This window comes from Rhopalosiphum padi, chromosome 2 (genome assembly GCF_020882245.1).
Source record: "Rhopalosiphum padi isolate XX-2018 chromosome 2, ASM2088224v1, whole genome shotgun sequence".
Taxonomy (NCBI): domain Eukaryota; kingdom Metazoa; phylum Arthropoda; class Insecta; order Hemiptera; family Aphididae; genus Rhopalosiphum; species Rhopalosiphum padi.
Window position 1 is genome coordinate 83,430,234 of NC_083598.1, and position 24,667 is coordinate 83,454,900.

Sequence of the window (24,667 nt, forward strand, 5' to 3'; positions counted from 1 at the left end):
TTTTTTTAATTAAACCATTTATTAATCAATATTATTTTTCTTTTGAAATATAAACCTCATAAAAATAGCACTCGATTATTTTATAACCCTTTTGATTATAAGTTATAACGCAAACACTTTATAATACTTGTCCATATATCGTCCACTCATGGATGACAATAATGAATGATAAATTGAATTACAAAAAAAAATTATACGGTCTTCAATAATATAAAATGTCTATATTTAATGGCCAAGTAATCCCAAGAAATTAAATCATACTATAACAATAATATCCATACACAATATTATTGGGTATTATCGTTTATAATAATTATTAATTTGTTACTGTCACAATTTGTTATTTGAAAACAAATACAAATAGTAAAAATGTGTTATTACTCACGATCAACTTTACTTCTAAATAAATTTTTTTGTAAAAATAAAAAATTAGACTTTAATAATTGATAGTATTTTCTGACACTAAAACACACTTTTGACAAAAATATCTCATTATAATAATTATTTAAACGTCTTAATATTATTTTTTCTAAGTGTTATTTTCCCATGTATATTTAATAAATGTACAGGATAAACTAATGGGTATACCGATATAGTAATTTCTACACTATTTTAAAATGCACCTACTATCTATGTAATATTAGATGTCTTAATTGTATTAATCTGTCGTTAAGATATAATTCGTTGTAATAATTCAACTGTTATGTTATTTTATTTATTTATTATTTATATACTAAATAATATATATACTATTACTGTGATAAGGTGGACATTTTCGTCATATCGTTAGATAGTGCAGACGTAAACCCCTTACGGAACCTTGCAATATTGAGAATTCATTTCAGTAAATGTAATATTATTATAATATCCATAAAAACATAATTTTTTTTTGATGACGTATACAATTAAATAACATTTTTAAACTAACTTAAATGCAACAACATAATTCGTTTAAATGAAAATTATTATTGGTTTTATTGTACAGTAAAAAAAAAAAAAATACGAGTAGGTATATCATCAAAAATAAATTTTAACCAAAATTACTATAATTAACATTTTAATGGTTGACTCAGATAACCAAATTTATCAATCCGATGTTAAATATTTAAAATCTATATAGTTTATCGCCGAACTGCACAAAAATAAATAATAAATATTATCAGAAGTTTTAACCTTGTAAAATGTACACCAAGTAAGTTATAAAGCTGCATATAATTAATAACCAAATATATTGCGTATATTATATAATATATACTCTGTATTTATTGTTCTCTGTAAGTAATAATTCGGTTAATTACATATGACATTTATAATTTATGACGAAGGCAGATGGTAAATATTTCGGGCTTATAAAATTGTGCATAATTCTGATTTAAATCTAACTTTTCTGAAAATACTTGCTAAAAATATGTAAAAAAAATATTTACAAAACCAATTAATATCCTTTCATTGTCAAAAACAATCACTCTGTTCAATTATTTGATAACCATAATAATTCATACAAACCTTTTTTAATTCAGACTTATCGTTATCAACAATATTTCAATTAATTTAGAACGACCGTTATATTACTTTTATAATAAAATGTTTATTGTTTCAGAATAATTTATAATATGTGTATTTGTGTTAAATAAAAAAATTAAAATATATTTCTTTAGTAATCACGTATTATACATACATATGGGTTTTTCTAATATCTACACTTGAATGTGTCGTCCATCCAATAGAGCTATCAAATAAACAAAAGTATTTAGTGATATTATTATTAATAATTTTTTGTTGTATAAAGTCAATATTAGTAATAAAATTGTAACTACAAACTGTTAACAGAATCTGTAATTATACAGTTAATAATGTATATTAATATATCCCATATAAACAATTAATATTAGTTACATACGAATTGTAATCAAAAATAGTGTTTATTCTACGTAAATTATTACATAGGTAATAATGTGAACACTCGCTGTAAAAAAAAAAAGAGTGTTAAATTATTGAATTTAAATAAAATTCTCGTTTTAATTATAAAACACATTTACAAGATCAATTTAAAATATATATACGAAACATATTTTACATTACAATTTTGTGCATTCAATTACTCACATTGGATCATATCAGTTAATAAGCACTAAAAATAAACTTTTTAAGTTACGTTATTGTTTTTTTTACCATGTACCATATATTTTTCACGGGGCATATGGCCCTAAGGGTTATAAAATAAACAAAAGACCTTAAAATTAATTTACAAAACTAAAAAAAAAAAAAACAATAAAAATTAGCTTCTATATTATAATATAAAATTCAAGACTAAAAAAATGTATATTATGTATTATACGATAATAATGTTATGTACGCTTAAAACGCGTAATTATTTTTATGTTATTATTTTACCGGTAAGAGTTTTTTTTCGTTAGTTTCAAAAAATGGAATAGTATATTATAAACACGGTGAAATAAAATATAATTAAAATCAAATTGATATAAATTACTTTTAATATCCAATGAGATCGTTGAAAAACAAGTCTACAGTCGAATAACTAAATCGAGAATCGTCCATGGCCCAGCCTTGTATAGATAATATATACTCGGAATACGCTTTATTTTCGGACTCTCCTATATAATAATACATTATACCCGGTGTAATATTAAAATATCGACCAAGAGAAGTAAATAATTATTATCATAATATAATATTATATATTCAAATCTCCGCGTACAAAAATGTGCTAAACATACATTTAGGAGTTTCTGGTCCACCGCGTTTATTTTTATTTTTTCTAATTATTATTGAAAATAATTACATTTATTTGTCTGAGTAGGTAGGTATTATATTTATTTTATTTTAAGTGTTATGAACCTTATTTTTAATTTTCCGTGTTATTGAAATATTTGAAATAGGATTTGTAGATTTTATTTTTTACTAGAGGAGGATTTAAAATTTTTTATTCATTATTTTTTTATTTTTTATATCATATATTTTTTTTAAGTTGAAACTAATAAAGATCGTATAGTATGTATACAGTTTATAGTTCGATTGTTAGCATATCGTTTATTCATAACCGTATTTGCTGTACTTTTTATTATAATTTAAATTATTTTAAAAAACGTCATTTATCTTTTTCGAGCATAATAATCACGTATTTTTTATTTTAATGATGAGAAAATCCACAGTTCGTCCATTAAATTCCCGCGGTAAGCCCACGGTTATTATGATACTAAATTGACGCGTGAATTACCAGCTAATAATTCAACTTTAAAATCTGCCTACGGAACGGCCACCTCGAGTCGAACACGAATGTACATGGCGTTAAAAACGTAGTATTTTTCGAAAACAACGACGCGTAGCCGTCCAAGTACGGACGGAGTTTAAATTTTCAAAAATCGTTAAAAAAAAAAAAAAAAATAATAACAACAACAACAATAATACCTAACAAGTGATTAGTAGACGCGAACAGAGTACACAGGAGGTACTGTGGAATAATTTTTGAAGACGAAACGCGCGACACTGCCAATATCGTATAGGTAATGTAATAATATTATGGTGACGGTGGAAAAAATGATTTTTTTATAAAATAATATCATATTTTATTGTTACGTGCGGGGAAAAATACGCGTGTGGTACAGAGTATAACCGCGCGTGATGTTCCTCCGCGGTTACCGCGACGATTGCACTGTCGCGATCGCTCAGACGCGATTGATCGAAAAACGGTCTCGCGGAAAGCCGCGGGACGATGTACGCATAGCAGCGGCGTATCGGGTTACGTGACTGCGGCAGGGCGTAGGCGCTGTCCGGCGGACGTCCTTGACGACGGGGCCGTAAGAAGGAAGACGAGCGATCGCTGCGGCGTTGCGGGACGGCTGCCGAGGAGGACGACGTACGCGCGTAGATGGGACGGCGCGATCGCGCGATTATACGGCCGCCGCCGCCTCGGGCGAAAGGAACAATATAATCGCTCCGATGCCACCCGCCGCCGCAGCCGCCGCCGCCGACGATGCCGCCGCCGCCGCAACGGCAATGACATTGGCCGCGCGCCGACTACACGGTCCCGCGCGGTATATAAACTGCCCGACGTGTGGTTCTCTTCACCATTCGTCCCGAAGCACCGTACCAAACCGTAGCAGCTTGAACAGACCGAGTTCGATCCGTTCGCCTAGTACAACATCACAGTCACCGCCAAAACCTATCCAAAGTCATGATGTCTCCATCACTGGTGAGTACTTTTACATTATAATATAATACATTTTTATAACGTATATAAAATCGTACACTCTGCCGATATTTTCGTCCGCAACTACTCGGCACTACGAAACGACCAGACTTCTAAATACGTCTATTTTTTTTTTTTAATTTTCAATTAGGCCAACAGACCTATCGGGTGTTTTTCATTTTTAAAAGGCTAGACGTTATTGTTCAATTTTAATACTAATTGTATAGTAAATCAAGCTCTAAATATTATAATACACACCCGACAGATTTGAATGTGCGAGGGGCCTTTAAACGACTCAACCCGCGAGTGCTTTGAGACGCGATTCCACATTATAGTATATTGAGTTCTCTTATCGTCGTACATTGCATAGTCTTATACCATTTACAATTTTATAAAAATATGTATATACCTTTAAGCACACCGTATTCAGAGATTTCATTTTTAAAATAAACTTACCCTTTGTCGTTTTAAACACCTAGATTTACACAATCTTAAAACATTATTTTACACTGCAAAGTAACATTTGATAAATTATATCATGATAAACATAATATTCTTGTAAATAAAATAAGTATAATATTATGATCGATGATCATTTTTTTTTATTTTTTTTATAATCCATCAACCGTTCAATATTTATAATTTTCCATCTTTTAGGTATTATTATTAAAAAAACACACTCAATAAATTTTTTTTGTAATATTATCTAACTTTTTTCAATTGAATTGTGATTTCAATAGTTAGGTACACTTAAGTCAATAATATATTTTTATATATTTTATTTAGTCATAGTTTCTATAAAATATTTTAAAAATCCGTGCACTAAAATTAAAGTTTATTAAACAAGTTAATAACTTTTAAATTTAATATTATTAAAACTAAAATTCTATCACTTTTTTTCTAATTTTTATTATTAGGATATGTCGTATTTTTTTTATTAAATACATTCACAATAAATTAATATACGCTTATATGTATACATAAAAGTTTATACCTAAAATATATTTAAAATATTTTTAATAGTGTAGATATTAAGAAAATGTAATTTTGTAATAAAAAATATTTCTTAATATATGAATCTAACTACAATAAACTGCACTTTAAATTAATTGTAGGTATAGGTATATTTTTTACCTAAATCGTTTATAAGTTTAATTTATTTATTTTATATTTCATAAGTTCTTTACTATTCTTTTTACTCAATTAAACGAGTATCGTATATTAATATTTTTAAACTTCTCAATTTCAATTTTTAAAATTATTCTGCGTTTCGTTTTTCAACAATAAAAAATGCCGGTTCGTTTTAACAGTCATTGATTAAAAAGTGAACGACATAATGGCCATTTGCGATTATCATTCATCCCAATACATAATGACCTAAGCGAGTGTGTAATATAATAATAATATAAACCTATTAACATGTTGACGCGCGAGTCTTTTTGGGAGGTCTGCAGTCAAACGGACGAACGTTCCGTGGCGTGACGAATCGTCTCATCATCAGTCACCCATACATACGATTATCCACAGCCTAATCGTACATCTATACACGTGTGTAATCGGTTCGGAAATATATCCAAAACCATAGGAAGATACGTCGGTATCATAATAATATAATGAATAACGTGATTGTTATCGATGAGACTGTATGCGCGAGATAAATTTAATTCAATTAGATCGTTCTCGGAGATCATGCGCCACAAACCCGTGAACCAACCGTCATCCTACTGTGCGCTTCTCTACCGCGACAAAACGTTTACGTGTATAATATTATATAGATATATATAGGTATGAAACAATATTATCGTTCATCTGATATTAAATCGTCTCGAATATGCCGAATCGGATTGGTTTTTCGTGTCGAATCCGCTTGGAAAACTATTCGACGACGACGATGACAAAACGTTTATACGACGGTGTTGGCACTACCTACGCCCGTACGGCCGTATTATATGCTATGCTATAATATAATATTATTATTGTTGCAGTTTTCTCTGTCTGTCCGTATCTTTTTCTTGAATTATATGTATTATACGAAATCGAAAAAAAAATGACAATAATAATAACTTGTTGAACCAAGAGAATAAGGGCCACCGTAGTGGAATCGTATGACCCGACCACGAATCGTATATACACATTATAAAACCGCCTATATACACGACGGGTCCATTGAATCGCAGACGAGACGCAGCCGCGACGAATGCGACAATGACGATTGATCTATTTGTCACGGTGTGCCTGTGGCGACGGAAGAAACTATTTGTGTGTGTGTGTAATAATGCGAATGAACTGAAAGTCCTATTAAACATCAAAATGGGTATGCGCGAATGTGTGTGATTAATTAAAACATATACTATCATTTGGATGCGTATTGAAAAACGGCCGACTGCAACAATAATAATCATAATAATATAAAATAGCCTCGGAGACTTTAACGAACGTTCGCGATTTCGCTGTAATAATAATAATATTATTATTATAATGTACCGTGTGATGGCAAAAATCGTATCAGGTGTCCAATAGCATTTTTTACAGTACTATATAAGTAGTAGGTACCACAGTGATCGAATGTCGGTCAAACGATAATATAATATATATTATAAGGGAATAAAATAAATAACAATAATATACTCATACCCTCAGCGCGATTGTTTCGACCCAAAAGCCACGGGCATTAGGTCGCGAGTCCGGATCTACTGCAGCCGCAGGTCACCCCGAAGAACCGTAGGTATATTGGAAAGTGGCGACCGAACGATATTATAAACATCATAATAAACACACCCGCTGTGAAATCTCACGTAAAATCTAATATTGTAATACACGAGAACGCGGCGATGGACTACGCAAAAGCTCGGGAAAAAAATACATCATTCAGAATTTTTGTTAGGCGCTTATATACGGCAGACAGTGATATTCTAAAACAATTTTATATTATAATAATAGTCGTCACGTACACAACACACGCACGCGCAGTCTATTGAGCTAGCACGATGAAACGAATAAAAAAAATACTTATAATTGATATGGGCGAGAATAAAATTGTCGGACGTTTTTCGACGTGTGTACGTTGTATGCGTATATCGCCCGGCAGTTTATTCTATCGAGAAAATCGAGTGCCATCGTATAATGTATATATATATATATATCATCGAACGGCGAATTCGGTGTGCGAGCGTGTGTTGAACTCGAAATAAAAAAATCCGTTTTTCAATATACACAACACAAAGACATACCGGTACACATATTATTATTATTATTATTATTATTATTATTACGTATTTATTGTGTACAGCATAGTCCGGTCGGTCGCGGAATATAATAGACCTTTGGAAAATCGCGAATCGCACGTCCGACGACAGCCACTCCCGTCGTTTGTCGTCGCGATATCAACCGGCACCGCGCGTACAATCCTCCGGTTGTTGTGCTGCCGTTAAATAATAATATAATTTAAGCCCTCGACAATATATAATAATAATATAATATAAGCGTCCACAATGGGAGTCCCCTTAAATTAGCACGTCCGAATCGTCGCTGACGAATGAGTTCCGATGATGTTCGATTGTGCGCGTATTGTATATCTGGGCCACTATTACTACACGCATTTCGCACGTCGCGCGCACACATACGAGTAATTATAATAAAATATTTAATATAATACCGTTTTGTCTGACTGGTATCCGCTGCAGTTTATTATATTATATATTGCAGTCAACATATTATAATTGAGAAAATCGATCGCGTTTTCAACGCATGATTGTAGTCCAAATTTCCTATACACGTATTATTGTGTACTTGTATAGTATAGTATATAACTACAACTGTTTAGTATCTAACCAAACTAAGGGTATGCTTGTAGCGGGAAAGGTATACTATTCTTCTTTCAGTTTTTTTTCGATTATTGATTTCTCGATAAACTATAATATAATTTATTATAAAAATAAAAATGTATGTCCATCATAATATTTTTTTCCTCAGTGATTGTTAATATTTTATTTAAGATAATAAGTCGATAAAAATATGAGCAATAAACCTAACTCCACTAAACCTAACCGCCCTAATAACCTAATGTATCATCGTCAGTCGCGAATCATTACATGGATTATCGCGATACGTTTGAAACACGCGTCGCAGTCGTCATCATAATATTATAATATTAATATTCAATAATAATATTTTATCATTACAATAATATTGTGTTAAACGGAATACGATTGTACATAAATGAATGTTCGCAGGTTGTTGTAATTGGGCTCGTAGCCGCGTGCTCGGCCAGTCCGTCGCTATACTTCAGCGGTCCACAATACTACAGCGGTTACTACGCGGCCCCCGCCGCCGTGGTCAGCCCGATCAAGAGCCAATACCACACACAAAACGAATTCGGACATTACGCTTACGGCTACAACGATGGATACTCCAGCAAGTCCGAAACCAAACACGCCAACGGTCTGACCGAAGGCGCGTACTCGTACGTCGACCCGAACGGAGTTCTCCAGCAATACAAGTACGTGTCCGACGAGAACGGTTACCGCGTGTCCGGCACCAACTTGCCCGTGGCCCCAGCCGTCCCAGTAGTCGAGGTCCCGGCCGTCCCAGCCGTCCCAGCCGTCTCAGTCGAGGATTCCATCGTCGCCGTCAAATCCGTCCCGGCCCATTTCGAAACCCCGGCCGCAGTCGCCGTCGCCGCTCCGGTCTACCAGTCCGAAATCCCACAACAGGTACAAGACACCCCGGAAGTGGCTGCCGCCAAGGTCGCTCACCAGATCGCTTACGACGAAGCTAAGAAAGCCGCAGACGCCTCGCCAGCCGAAGAAGAATCGTCGTCCGACACTGTTGTCCAAGATTCCGCCGCAGCCCCAGCCGCAGCCGCACCCGCCGCCCCAGTCTTCCAGGCCGAACTCCCGCAACCGGTACAAGACACCCCGGAAGTGACAGCCGCCAAGCTCGCTCACCAGATCGCTTTCGACGAAGCTAAGAAAGCCGAATCCGCCGCCTCCGCCGCCGACCTCGCCAGCAAATTCGCACCTGCCCCAGTCTTGGCCGCCGCACCCGCCGCCGTCACCTCGTACAGTTACCACCCGACCGCTTACGCCGCTTACCCGTCGTACGCCGCCGTCCCTGCACATGCCCCGGTCGCTTCCTACGCTTACGGCCCGGTAGCGTCGTACGCGTACGCCGCCGCACCAGCCCCGTCTTACGCATACGCCGCCTCCCCGTTCGCCGCCTCGTCGTACTCGCCGGTGCACAGCCAATACCACTCGCAAGACGAGTTCGGTCAGTACTCGTACGGTTACAACAGCGGTTCGTCGTCCAAGGCCGAGGTCAAGACCGTCGACGGCGTGACCCGCGGTGGTTACTCGTACGTGGACGCCAACGGACAGGTCCAACACTACAACTACGTTTCCGACCCGGTCAACGGTTTCCGCGTCGCCGGCACCAACCTGCCAGCAGCCAACGCTCTGTAAACGCCAGCCGCCGGCCGCCAAAGTATAAGCTCTACATACCACCCTCCCCTGACCCCACGAACACCGATCCACCCCCAACCCATTAACCCCATCACGCTGCTACGTTGTTTCTAGGTACTGGATGTAATCTTTTGTGATATCATGTTTGTGTACGATACCATACCATATATGGCGCCGAGTCGCCATTGCGTATGACGTGCGTAAACCAACACGATATATTATACTACTATTAATAAACGCGTGTTTATGACTCTTCGTCGAGTTTTGTACAGGCTCCCCTCTAAAATGGTCACCGGTCCGGAGTGGTAGCGCGACGTTACCGAGGATCGTCGGATCCGTTTGCCGCCCGACGTCAAACGAAACCGGTGGACTTTGATTCGTGCAAAGGAATTTCGTTTCTCGGCACCGTCACGCTCGCCACTCCACTTCCCCTCGCCCGACGACGAGGTGAAGGAAAAGGGCTGAATATAAGTAAAAAAAAAAAACACTTTTTTTTTATTTTGTTAGCTTTTAAGTTTTTTTTTTTTTTTATACTGTACTCTGTCTTCACGTGAACACATCAATATTATTATTGTATTTTTGGTAAATGAAAACTCTGTTAATAATAAATTCACGATTTTGTAACTGTACACACGTGTATTTAAAATATATTATACTATAGCCAAATACCTAAACAACCCCATGCCGTCCTTTCCTCAAAATACCTATTCAAATACGCTCTTGAACTTTTCCTCTTGAATTCTTATTATTAAATCGAGCACAATACTTGTTTTATAGTTATTTTATACACCATTTTAAAATGTAGTCAAATGGTGTTCCAATTTATCAATGGACAATGAATTCGTAATATTAGTTCTCTAGTGGTTTTTCAATATATTTTTAGTTGTTGTGCATTAGAAGAGCTACAATAACATACTATAAGTATATATAAATACATGACGTGTATATAACAAGTGTTATCCCTAAGTGTTATTCCTAATATCTATTTAATAAAACATACTTTTTTCCTTGACAAGTTCGAAAATGTATCTACCTACAATTGATTAAATTTAATAATTAAAAAGGTCAACCACTGGGTTACTTCTTATTTTCACATTATCATGCAAATTAATAGATACTCAACTTAGACGCTAATAATTGTAAACTTAAATTGCATATTTGTAATTTGAATAATAAAAAAAAATTTTAGTACTAAGCTTGACGGTTGAAAACAAAAAAATTAAATAATACAGAAAATGTAATAAAATTAAATATAAATGATGGATTACCATTTACTACTTAGATAATCGATGTATTATTACGTTGGGTTTTAATGAGCATTTATAGATGGTATACTAATTCAATATACTATAATAATATACGTATTAAAATATTAGATAATTTACTAAAATTCCCGAAAATGTAATTACATTATTTTCCTAAAATCCCACTTCAATACGCGTTAACACACTGAATACATCCATTATACATTTATAATAATACTACAAGGTAATATGAATGGTATTATGAGGTACGTTATGGTATATCGCTATATAGGTACTGCTAAAATGTATTATAAAATGTCAAAAAAAAATATTACAAATTTCACATCGGCAGATAATACAATATTTAATAATGGCACATGTATACTATTACAGGTTAGGTTAGATATATAAACCAACTCGTGTACCGAACAATTATTGACTATAATGACAAATCGATGTATAGTCATGGCGCGGACGCATTCATCAAACTATAATACTCGTATGCTGTACCTATGTTGCTGGGGTGGATGGAATTTAAAATTCGTTCGGGTCACGTATATATGAATAATAATAATAATAATACGTAGTGTGACCATAATTTTACCTGTCCAAAAAGGGGACACTTTCTAAACAATTTTTAAAAATTACCATTAGACATGAATTTATAAAAAAGATTAATCACTACAATAATTAATTTAACTTAAATATAATATTAATATTTAGTAAAATCAAATTAGAATATACTGCTTAGTTAGTAGTCGTACTACGCAACGTAGTGCGTACCATTAATTTCGATACTTATTATAAGTACTTAGGAGTTACGACGAGGTTATAACATATTGTTATACCTATATCTATAACGTCTACAAATTACGAAAAAATATTTTTCTTCCTAATTAGTGCAAAATATGAAAACTTCAATTTGGTTAATTTATAAGCGGGACACTGCACGTATTAGTTAACAAAGACACGAAAAAGGATTATCTAGGTGAGGGGTTAGCTTTTATAATTGTTTCGTTCCAATGTTTCCTACCTGTTTTAATAATACTCGTATATTATATATTTATGTAATTATAAATGTTATTTCCGTAAGTCAAACTCTTGGTAATCCTAAGTCCTTCTAATTTAAATATTGACAAAATCCAACTACAATACAATATCATCTTACACCGAAAACCTAGAAAATAACACCCCATACCTACGCACGACCATAATATTATTTAACTATATACAAACTACAAACATAAACTATTATCTGTGCTGTAACCATAATATGTAATTAGTACACTATAAAATATTTTTAATCACGATTTTATACGAAACTTACAATAAAATTTGCTATCTAATAATATAAAATAAACTTAAAAATAATATCAATGCATTTTTCAATTAACATTAATTGTAACATCAACTATTAAGAATTGCAAATTAGTTTTCACTTTGCTGATGTATTTAATTATTTAACTGTAGTATTTAATAGCTTATAGTGGTCGTACTTATATGTTATAAGCATCAAGTCGTCCTTATATATTATCTTCTAAAACCAAAACCTTAAGAAGAGTCTATACTACAAGATAAGATTTTTACATTACAAATAATTTTAAAAATCTATTATTTTAAATTCAATTCGGCGAAATGGTCTAATTTTTAAGTACCAAGTCTAAAGACTTACTTTTTCACTAGTTAAACATTTTAATATATATATTAATAAATTAAAGTAACGATAGATATCAAAATAGTAGCAATAAAAATGAGTATGATTAACTAGTTCGTATATGAAATTAATCAATTATATATTCTATAGTATTTTATAAAAAAACTGAATTTTAGACTTGATTCCATTAAATTATCGTTGATGAAAAAGATCTTTGAAAATCTGCTTAGGTACTCTACAATGTTCAAAAGTCAATAGATATGACAATAATTAATTGAAACACGAAATAATTAAAAAGAAATAATACTAAGAAGAAGAATGCGGTATTGCATGTCATAATGTTTAAATTATTATTAAATTTCACCAATTTAAATTTATAACCCCAAACCAGATCATAGAAATTTACTGAAATGTATTAAATTAAATAAAAATACTGGCAACTAACTGATATATAATATTTTTATATGTATTATACTTATACCTATGATGTATATATTTCTAACTTATTTGATATATCTACTCGGGCATAAAAAATTAACGACCTAAGCACTAACAGAATATATCGTTAAAAATGTGATTGGGAAGTGTCAGGAACAAAGTTTATTCCATTTTTAGATTTTTATGGAATATAATTGTCGTACGTTAGCAAAAACCAAAAACTTGTGTTTTCAAAAAGTTACATCTATTTTACTTTACATTATAGTTCTACTGTATCATCAGTGAATTAATCACATTGAATCATACATAATCAAAACAGATTTTAATTTCTGATGTACTATTATGACTCAAGCTTAAATATCGCAAAATATGCGATAGTTTTGGTTCTCTGCACCTGACTTAACAATTTTCATTTCCTTAAAAAATAACCTTACGTCATCGTATTACCAAATTTAATTCATCATTGCTTGTAACACATGTAAAAATAATGTATACAGGTATAATATAATAGTTGTGTATAATTCAATTAGCATATTACATGTCATAAAAAAGTTTATTAGATCTTCTTTGTGTACTCGATTTTTTTCCTGCGTAATTTAACCAATTTTTTACTTGTATCTAAAATATTAATATTCTTTGTTTAGAAAATATAATAATATATAATAATATTATGTACTTTGTTATGTGTAATTTTAAACAACAAAAACCGACGAGCAAAAAAAACCTGTTCCGCTAGGTATATAAACTGATCTTGTTGTTTCAATGATGTTTAATTAAAATATGATCTGCATTTGATTTTATAATAACTACATAATATTCACCTACACCTATTTGTGGTTAATGTTTTTTGATGTTAGCAAATTTTTTGCCAGAATAAACGTAACATCTAACAGATTATTAACAAAGAAATATTATTGTAGTCGAGTAAATTAACTATACATATAAAAGATACCTATAAAAAAATAATTTATTAATACAGAGGATATCAAGTTGTATGATATAATAATTGGTTCAAGATTAAAATGTTCCTATGGATAAAACGTATTATTTATGATTGCCCGAAGCCATTAAATTTGCTTTGAATAATTATTCTAATAAAGTATATACCTGCCTACTATATAACTATACAACTATATATATACATATATTGAATAAATTATGGTTAAATTTAATATTTTAATGCACTAAATATCTGTTTCTTCGAAGAGTGAGAAATACATTATTTATATTAATTATGATTTTCTTTCACATTTATCGAATTTATTTGAATTTATGAATACTCAGCTACCATTTAAATTATCATATTATCATCAAACAACAACAACTACTCTAATGGGAAATTATTTCCAATTATTTCATCATTAGTCATATTCCATCATATACGTAGATTTATTCCTTTTTATTATTATCATTATTATTATGTATTGTAAGAAAATCAACCAAAAACTCACTGTATTATCATAATTAATATCGGCGAAGATAAGTAAGAAAATCTCAAAATGTCCTTATTTAATATCGTGGATTTGTTTATGAAAAACAAATTTTAAAAGCTACTTTTGTACATTTGTATTATCGTACATAAAATATAATATGACGAAGATTTAAATGCAACTATAATATTTTACAAATTCTGAATTCGATTATTGTATTATTATAATTAGATGAATTAAATATATATGTTTAAAAAAATATTCTAACAAAAAACGTACTAAAACACTATACACTAAATAATATTTCCAATCAAAGCATAATATTATATAATAGAATGATACTGGCTCGAATTTTTTAAATAATAATAACTATTCAAACTTTGATTTTTCTAATTTTTAAGTATACAAAGAACATATTTTAAAATACTTGCATACTTTATACCATTTAAGGAAATAAATAATGTTCGATACAACTTCATTTTTATTTTTATTTTTTTGTAAAAATCTAACTTGACTTTTTTTTACAAATGTTTAAATAAACCTATCTATATAAATCGAAATTTGAACAAGAAGTTCTCTAGTTTCTGAATTATTGATCTTTATGTGGTAAGAATGGTAAGATCAATAGTCTTTGATACTAGATTTAAAAATATTGAGAGCTATAATGGGTTTAAAATTATATTTACAAAATAATATATTTGTGTATCAATATAATCTATAACGTTTAATAATTTGTTAGAAATGACTGAGTATCATAACTAATAGCAATAACTATTAACTAATTATTATAACATCAATTTTATATTTCATATTAAACCATTAATGAAAATATTTATATTCAATACATTGAGTCTATAAATTCGAATAGTATAATACTCGTTTGAATTTCGATTTAAAGTATCAGCATTTCCAAAAAAAAAAAAAAAACCATCTGCTTAACAATTTATTCTAATTTATCTGCTTTTAAATTTGGTTTTCATTTGATAGTAACTAATTGTATGACATCAAAAAATGACACTCTTTAAATAGTATAAAATATATTAGTTTTCTTAAACTATCTTTTTTTTTTTAAGTATACAACTGAAAAATTACCAAAAACCATTATATGAATAATAAATTTAAAGGATAAAAGTGTAGTGAACATGCTTGGTGAATATTGTAGCCTGTGCACATTATGCGTGTGTCGCGGTCGTTTTAATAAATACGGGGAAGCTGTATGGTGGCAATAATATTATTACGTTGGCGCGAACGAACTAAAAAGTAAATGCCATCCATTCGAATTCAATAGCTGTTTCACGCACACACACACACACACACACACAAACGTCATATTATACATATATACGTATATATGTGTATATTATTTTATATACGTAAAATATATTTTATCGTCTGCAGTATAAATATGTACATATATGTAATAACACCATTACAGTACAATAATAATAATAATATAAATCAGTATACACACGCACGTGTAAAGGGCTTATGGTAAATCGTTTATTATCGCCGTACATCATATTATCTTTATTTTATTACAGTACATTGTTATTTATTATTATGGCACTATTTAGACCATGTTTTATGACGAATTTTTCGATCGGAACTCTGTATAGTTCTACAGATACATATATACATATTACCTACATGTAGTATATGAATGTGTGTGTGTGTGTGTGTACCCACATTAAACGTATATATTTATAATAAATATAGACTGCTAACCCCCAAATTCGTTACTTTGTACGCGAATCCACTCTGAGGTTTTTTTTGTATGAGTATATATATATATATATATAAACTTTCGTAGTCTCGCCATACTGGTACTGAATTAGTTAAAATGTACTTATCGCGCACTCCCGACCACGCGATTTTTTTTTTTTTTTTATTGTGTCCTGTAACCCTATGCCACGTTGGCGGGTTTTCGCGAAAAAATAATCGTGTTTGGAGTGTAAAAACGCAATGTCTGTGTAATTTTTTTTTTTCAAATTTATTCACTACCCTTTATCGATCGATGCTGGTTTTTTTTTATATTCATTTTTGTTTTTTCGTGTTTACGCGTATTATTGGTTTAAAAAATATGTAATCATACTGATCCGAAAAATGAAAAAAAAACCCGACCTAAACTAATGCTAAAATCGGCACATTGAATTTTGCTCGATCAGTCTAAAAATTGGCGTCAAATAAATCATAGTAGTACATACTATTCAAGATACAGCTTATAAAATATCTTATCAAATATTTTTTTATGTGCGGTATAACAAGTATAGGTATACCGGAAATTTATGAAAACATACAATAATATGTATATATGCAATAATAATACATATGTATGGAATAAATCTTTGTAGACTTGACATAGGTGTAATATGTAAATAGAATAGTAGAACGAGAAGGGTTACGGCAGTGATGTGGAATAGAAAAAAAATTTATTTATTTAAAAAACCGTCTCTCAATTGTGTACCTACAAACTCGTCGTCTTTTTATACGGGTCAAATGCCACAGGAAACCGCTCTGGAAGTTTTCTGAATCGCATGCGCTTTTTCAGTAGTTTCAGCAGAGATATGTGCATAATAGAAATGAATTAAAACATCAATAACCTCTATAATATATTTATTGCATGTATTGTATAATATCATTCATAATATTAATTTTAATAATTTATTACGAATTATAAATGATTATGTTGTTATAAATGGAATTGAGAATTTCAAAACAATGAGAAAAATAAGAAATAACATAATATATCACAACATGACAACATACAACTCGCTGCAATTATATTAATTTAGTATGATTATATAACTTATATATATATTATTCGAATTCAAATTGGTTATTCTACATTTTTTGACACTTTAATGAAGTAGTAGTTGTACTATTGCAATAATATATTACGGAAGAGCACAATACTACAGCATATTAATTTTCTTAAATCTTAGATGTTAAAACTGGTTGTAATCATGGGCGTCCCCAAACATTTTTCTAATGGTGGGAGGAGCAAAATTTAAAATTGGGGACGCCAATGGTTATAACTTGTAATGATATTTTATACCAATTCTGATAGGTAACAAAATTGATAACTGATAACATACGAAATATCCAACTAATATTTTAAAAAATATGTATGAAATATGTACCTACTATATAAATTTCAATTCACAACCTCACTATTAGTGAATACTTTAATAATATGAGTTTGTTATGCTTGAATCAATTGCGATTAACTTATTTTGTCTAACCTTGAAAATTGATTTGATAATGTAATCGATAACATATTTTCAAGGGAAGCTAGTGCGTAATCTTAAAAATAATATTACTTATTATTATTATAAAATTACGCATAATATTTCTGCTACCGCCAACACTTTGGACAGTTCGAACTATTGGCAATATTGGAAATCACTTAAAATATTGCAAAATAATAATTAAATTGTCCGTAACCGACAAAACTGTCATAAATTGTACTTAAATATATTAACTTCAGGGACAAAGTTACAGCATGACAGTTTAACTAGTGGGCACCAAGCCTGCAATATTTTCTTGTTTTTACATAATTTTATAAACCTGACACCCTTCTGAAAACTTTAACTTTACAACGCCTCTGTAATTCCTTGGTTGATGCACAAATATTGTGATTGAATTGAAAAGGATTATCCCGTTTTGTTATATATCCTCATATAAATATCCTTCAGGTATTTTTTGAGTTTTCATCAAATCTTTTTTTCGCGAGGACTATCTATAAAGGCAATACATTTTTTTTTCGATTTAATAAATTTCATATTTTCATAGGATCAAATAAGTATTATTTTTTAGATCTTCAAATAAAAATCAATACACGAAAAAAAATATACCTATTCAACAATTAATTCGCAAGTATGTTTAGTCCAATAGAGAATTTTTAATAATTCCTTTTTATGAAGCCTAAATGATTCTTAAAAGAAAACGAAAATTATACTATAGTTATAGGTATACATATAAATCACTAACTACATTCAAATAATGTAAAATTGTCATATCGATATTGTATTTACAAACTCTAATCAACGCGTAAAATACATTTTAACCCAATAATTTTCAAAATTCGTATTCTGGCTAGGTACAGTCCATACTATATTTAAAAAAAATAAATAAAAGTAGATAAATTATGTAAAGTAAGTCATTAATTTAGCGGCATTCAATAAGCATATAAATTTAAAGTTTAAGATCCCTGAACTTATAAATTATGATGTACCTATTGAATTATTTTTATAATACTTTAGACAACCACTTTTTATAACCAGAGTTTTGGATATTTTAAGTATACTTTAAAACTATATTTTCAATATCTTGAAATTTTGTGAACTACCTAGTACCTAATGACTGTCCTGAGAAGTAAAAAACTTCTGTTTTTTAAATGATGAGAAACCTAAAATTATTTGACTAATATTTTTTAATGAATAATTTTTATAAAAATATCGGTGTATCAAAATTAAAATTTAAACAATTAAGTTTGAGTTACTGAACTTTGTGTACTAAGGATAATATTGGTCTATGACAATAAATTTAAAATATATGATGTTTTTAAAAATTAATAATATGAACCAATCATCATTTATAATTTGTAAACAATAAAAATCGTCTAATAAATACTAGATTCATTATAACACACAAATTATGTTCTTGTCTAACATTTTAATGGCTATTATTCCTATTATAAACTGATAAACTATATATTCGTTAGGATTTTAAATTTAGTACATCAAAGCTTTCAATAATACTATTCATTAAATAATTTACAGTAAAAAGGGGGTTTTCGTTTGAAAAACAATAATTTTGTATCGCCACAGGGTAATCTCTTTATGTAGTGCAAAATATCTTAATAATTTTAAAATAATAGGTATTAAGTATATTTAAAAAATCTAAAAATCGGAAAAAATAGGGTAATGATGCTTAGTAAGTTAATCATCATGTATATTGTATAATATTTTCAAAAATATTAAAATAGTACATTACTAACTAAAATAATTAGTGTTAACTAAATATAATTAAAAGCTAAAAAAGAGAATTATATTATACTTACATATATTTACATAATATTTTAATTTAGTAAAATTATTTACTATTATACATCGAAAATGCATTTTGATAATCGAGTTATAAAAAATTATAAAATTAATATTAATTTTGAATAGATTTTCTTATTGGATTTTTTAGGACAGTGAAGTGTGTGAAAGGGAGAATTAGGTATACAGTTTTCTTTAGCTTTGGGTCGAAAATCACTCCAACATATTTTTTATAATGTAGCTCCCTCAACAAAAGTGGCCCTGACATATTATAATATAAATTATTATAATAGTTAAATTTTATAAATTAATTTGTATTAGGTAATCCGAGGTCAAACTTCTTACTGGAAAGGCAAAAAAGCTTCTAATATGTAATGTCATATTAATTAAACTACACATAAAATAAATCATTTTCACTGTTTCCGCCGTCCACTGCAGGCTATGATTATAAAGCATTTTGTACATATTTACAATTTTGAAAATGGTTCAATATGTATTAAAGTAAAAGTCAAATATATTCTACAAGTATTTCTATAAACAAATACCGTCTAAATAAGAACCATATTTGTTTTCAGTGATTTATGAATATTGATTATTTATTAATTTAGTAAATTTTAAGTCTATTTTCAAGGATAATTCAAATATAATTGTTTAATTTAAATTAACCCGCGAAAATAGGGGTCTAGATGATATGGTGGTATGAACACTATGAACTATGAGTTATATACTTTTAAATATATCTATGGTATTTAATTTAATTTCAAATAGTATTATTAATTATTCTTATTGGAGATTTGGAGATAATTATAGAACCGCTCAAGTTAAACATTTGGTTATGTATACTATTTGTATTATCCTTGAATATAAACTTAGAAATATTAAATACAATCATATATTTAATTAAATAATAACTAATTTGAATGCCGATTTATGTCATCGTTTTAGGTTTTAACGGTTTTGGTAATATTTACGACTACGATCTTTGTACAGTATAATTCGACAAACTCACTTTAATATCTTATTACAGTCATGTTAATTTGTCTATGTTACTTTCCTTAAAACATGATCGATTCCACTCCACTAAGTAAAAAAAAAGGTAACTAAAAATAACGTAATAAAACTATAATATATATTATGTATTATATATTATAAAATAAATGTTTAATATACTATATTATTTTACAGATACACGGTTTACAGTACAGTAATGTTTTCCCATTAGTGTTTGCATTATTACCTAATATAATGGAATCTACTTATTGTCATCTATTCGAAGCATTGAAATCAATAAAACCTGAACTAAATCCAGAAACAACTATGATTTATTTCGAGAAAGCTGCCACAATTTTTTTTAAATTTAATAGTACTTGTTAAGTGTATTAAATTGTAAGTATATTTTGTATTAAAATATTTCATTACTTTTTATACTATAATATTTACTTTGAATGAATTAAGACGTTTTTATTCTTACTTACTGAAACAAATTATTATTCATCCATGAGTTTCACATCAGTAGATACATTTTTAAAAGTAGTTGTATTTAATTATAAGATAATATTGTTAAATGAGAAATAAAATTGATATTTTCAAAAAAATCATAAATATGCATTTATAACACAAATATGCTTAAAAATGTATATATTTATATTTATTATTATTTATTTAATAAGTTAAGTTAGAAAGTAAAAAAAAAAAATTAATTTAAAGTTAAAATATGTACTTATATTTATATATATATATAGTTTTTTTTCCTGGCTATATGCGGAAATGTATTTATTTTGTTTTATTCGTTTTCTGAAACAGAACAAAATCGACAATATATTTATAATTTTATTGTGAATTATATTAATTAAAATGTGTAATAATTCATTACATAAGTACACACATCGTATATGTTTATTATTATCTGTATTTATTTAAACTTAAACACGTAAGTAATCTTTACACATAAACAAAGCGTAAAATAAATTTAATAATAATAAATTATAATATATAAAATAATCTAATAAATTAAAATAATATTTTATTCTTAATAAATAGTTTTGTTTTTATTTAATGTAGGTAATATATACTAATATGAATAAAAAAATAATTTATAATGGGTTAAAAAATCATAAATTATGTCATAAATCAATATTAAAATATTAAATACCTGCTATCGTGTACTTAGCTGTACAATAAAGAAACAAAATTGTAAATATTGTTTGAGACAAAACTGTTATATAATATACATGAATAATAATGTCATATTGCATTTGATAGATTTTCAAATAAAAAACCTAAATAAACATGTATTACAAATAATTAATATTTAATTTATAATTATCAGTAGAATGCATCAACCTCATATTATACCACGGAGATGCAATATTTTATTTAACATTCAAGTATCAAATGTGAGACTACAGTACTCACGAACGGCGAGTCGCTGCCTCGTAATAACTTAATCCTCAGACTTATCAGTAATAAATTAGTTCTTTATTTTTATCTAAAATACGAATTATATACAATTACGTAGTGGAGAGCTTAGTATCGTACGCCCGGCGATTCGATGTCTTCGATCCGGCGGGCGAGATCTTCGCTGACAATTAGCGAATGTTTTTGTTTCGTGCAATCAGGGGTGGGGCACGTCCCGCTGTATCAAGCCCGCTCAAATAAGTTTGAATACAGGGCCGACCGGGTTGCGTGACATAGACAGGTGCGCTCGGGGGGGGGACTAAGATTTGGAGGCCCTGAAAAGGGCTGTTTTATACTTTTATGGTCTCCCCTGGTCACTTTACGGGTTTTAGCCGTACAGTAGGAGAATGTCCACTCAAGTGTTCAGCGATTGCTGCCGATGTCCGTTGCTACTTCACGGTCTATACAATATCCTATGCATCGTATAGACGCGTTATCTGCGCACGTTTCTGTAGAACGTGTAGATTAAACGATGTTGTTTTCATTCGCCATCACGTCCGGTTTTATTCAATAATATTGTTGGCTTTAATAAAAGCCATTTTATTATGATCTTGCGCCGTTACAAATGATAGGAAATTTATAATACATAGACGCTATGTACATGGGTGCCCTTCCTACATTAATTAATCTATAAGTTATTTTAAAAGTAGAATAAAGCAAACCATGTGTCCATGTCCATGAGTTTTCACAATAAAATTAAAAATGATGAAATATTATTTTATTGTAATAGTAGATACTAACCTTTTTATTCGGGCTCCCGAAGATATAATTATTACAATAATATTATAAATAAGTCTTGAGCTCAACACTGGTCTAGGATATGATGAGCCAATCCGTCAGCTTAGTTATATCTATACTACGTGTAATTGTTTAAACCGAGAAAGCACCTATGTTTACCTGTTTGGTGGCAATCCGATGCTATACAATCAATAATCATAACATTTATCGAATTGAATGAGTTTCCCGCGATTGGGTGGGATCAAAGTAGAAGACATTCAACAGTACCGTAAGAACGAACACAGAGACGACGGCGTGCGACAGGAAAAACATATTGTTTTTCGGTTGTGTATATTAAACTACGGTATTTATAAAATTATTTCGATATGTGCTGCGTGTTCCGCGGTAGATCGGCGCTGTGCGGCAATAAGTCACTCGGAGTTTATTTCCTGGTAATATATTTTATTAACGCGACACATGGATATTTAGCGCATAGTATATAAAACCAACGATATTGTTGTAATTTAAATTTGTATGTGCGTTTATGGCTGATGGACTGACATTACAACTCAAATCCATTAACCGTTCGTATTTATATACAAATTCCTGCGACGTGTGCGATCGTAGCGCCATTTAATTGGTCGGATGTAAGTGCGGTAGGGTTGTATGGGTGGTCGAATGATCGCGCATTAAACCCATCATATATTTTAACACCCGTCATACGGCACGTCCCAAAAGTCTGTATCGCTCTGATTACATTGATAACTGAATGTGATTTTTTTCGACGGCGATCTACTACAGAAATGTATAAATAGAATATTTTCTCATGAATAGTAATCTACTGTTGATAAGACCGGATCTATACATTCTATACAGATTGACGTGCGGTGATTTCTCGGAGACGTTTAAAGGAGACACCACGTTCGTTTTTTATGTAGCGTCTCCGTCTTACAAACGTACAATATAGCAAATTTTACGTTCAGGCCGATCCATTTTACTCTGTTATTTTTAAAACTAGGTAGAGTGAATCGACCAGTCATAAAACTCAAGTCTCAAAGTTAAAATTGTTATCTGAGGCGTCTCGGTTGTTTTTATTGATATAATAACAATACCATCATAACATGCTTTGCAATTAAAATAAGGTTAGGTTAGGTTAATTATCTTACCTTTATATTTTATACAAGGCCAATTCACTCTTAAGTTAAGGATTGCGTAATAAACCGATGGATTGTTGTTAACATAAAATTTGATGTTATAGGTTTTTAAGACAGATATATCGCACGCGAATCGTTCTAAAGATGGTACGATACTTTCGGGACACGCTGTAGTCGCATCATATCGCATATTCCATATAATACTTTGTTACTGCACAGCGCATACAAATATATTAAATCAATATTTTCGTATATAAACATATAAATTATAATCATATAGGCCTTTAATTTATATAGTATTCATATACATATACCATACACGTGTAATCACCAAATGATCACGATGACGTCAGTTGTATTTATGCAAACAAATTCTCGGAGTACCTACACACTCTACGAGTTGGCTCGTGATATATAATTAAATTAATTATTATTATAGTAAATAATTTGTTTCACGGATGTTTTTGATGCTGCCCGAAAATGTTGAATGCAGTTCTGGTAGACTATAGGTTTTAATGTATACACTGGTACCTTTATCTGATTTTTTGATTCAATTAAACGTTAATGTAAATAAGATATTATTATTTTATACAATTTATGATGATATTATTGTTCTCAACCAACAACACATATGCCAAAAAGTATAAAATTGTGTAATGTATAACTAGGTAGTCATACGCTCATACCAAAACAATAATTTAGAATAATTAATTGTAAATTAATTATTATATAATACGTACAGCGTGTTTGTTGGTAACCAATAAGCCGATGGACTATTATCGTCCAGACACCTGCAATCAAAGTCCTGATCCACGACTATCCCGGTCCCGCGCGGCCTTACCTAGGTTAAGTTAGAGTG

General features: G+C 30.3%; 1 protein-coding gene across 1 annotated transcript; it reads left to right on the forward strand.

The window, feature by feature from the left end:
- Positions 1–4,055: 4,055 nt before the first annotated feature.
- LOC132922524 (cuticle protein-like) lies at positions 4,056–10,298 on the forward strand. The gene is made up of 2 exons (XM_060986091.1): positions 4,056–4,213; positions 8,443–10,298. The coding sequence occupies exons 1-2, from the start codon at positions 4,196–4,198 to the stop codon at positions 9,667–9,669; spliced, it is 1,245 nt and encodes a 414-aa protein (XP_060842074.1). The 5' UTR covers positions 4,056–4,195; the 3' UTR covers positions 9,670–10,298.
- The last annotated feature ends 14,369 nt before the right edge of the window (positions 10,299–24,667 follow it).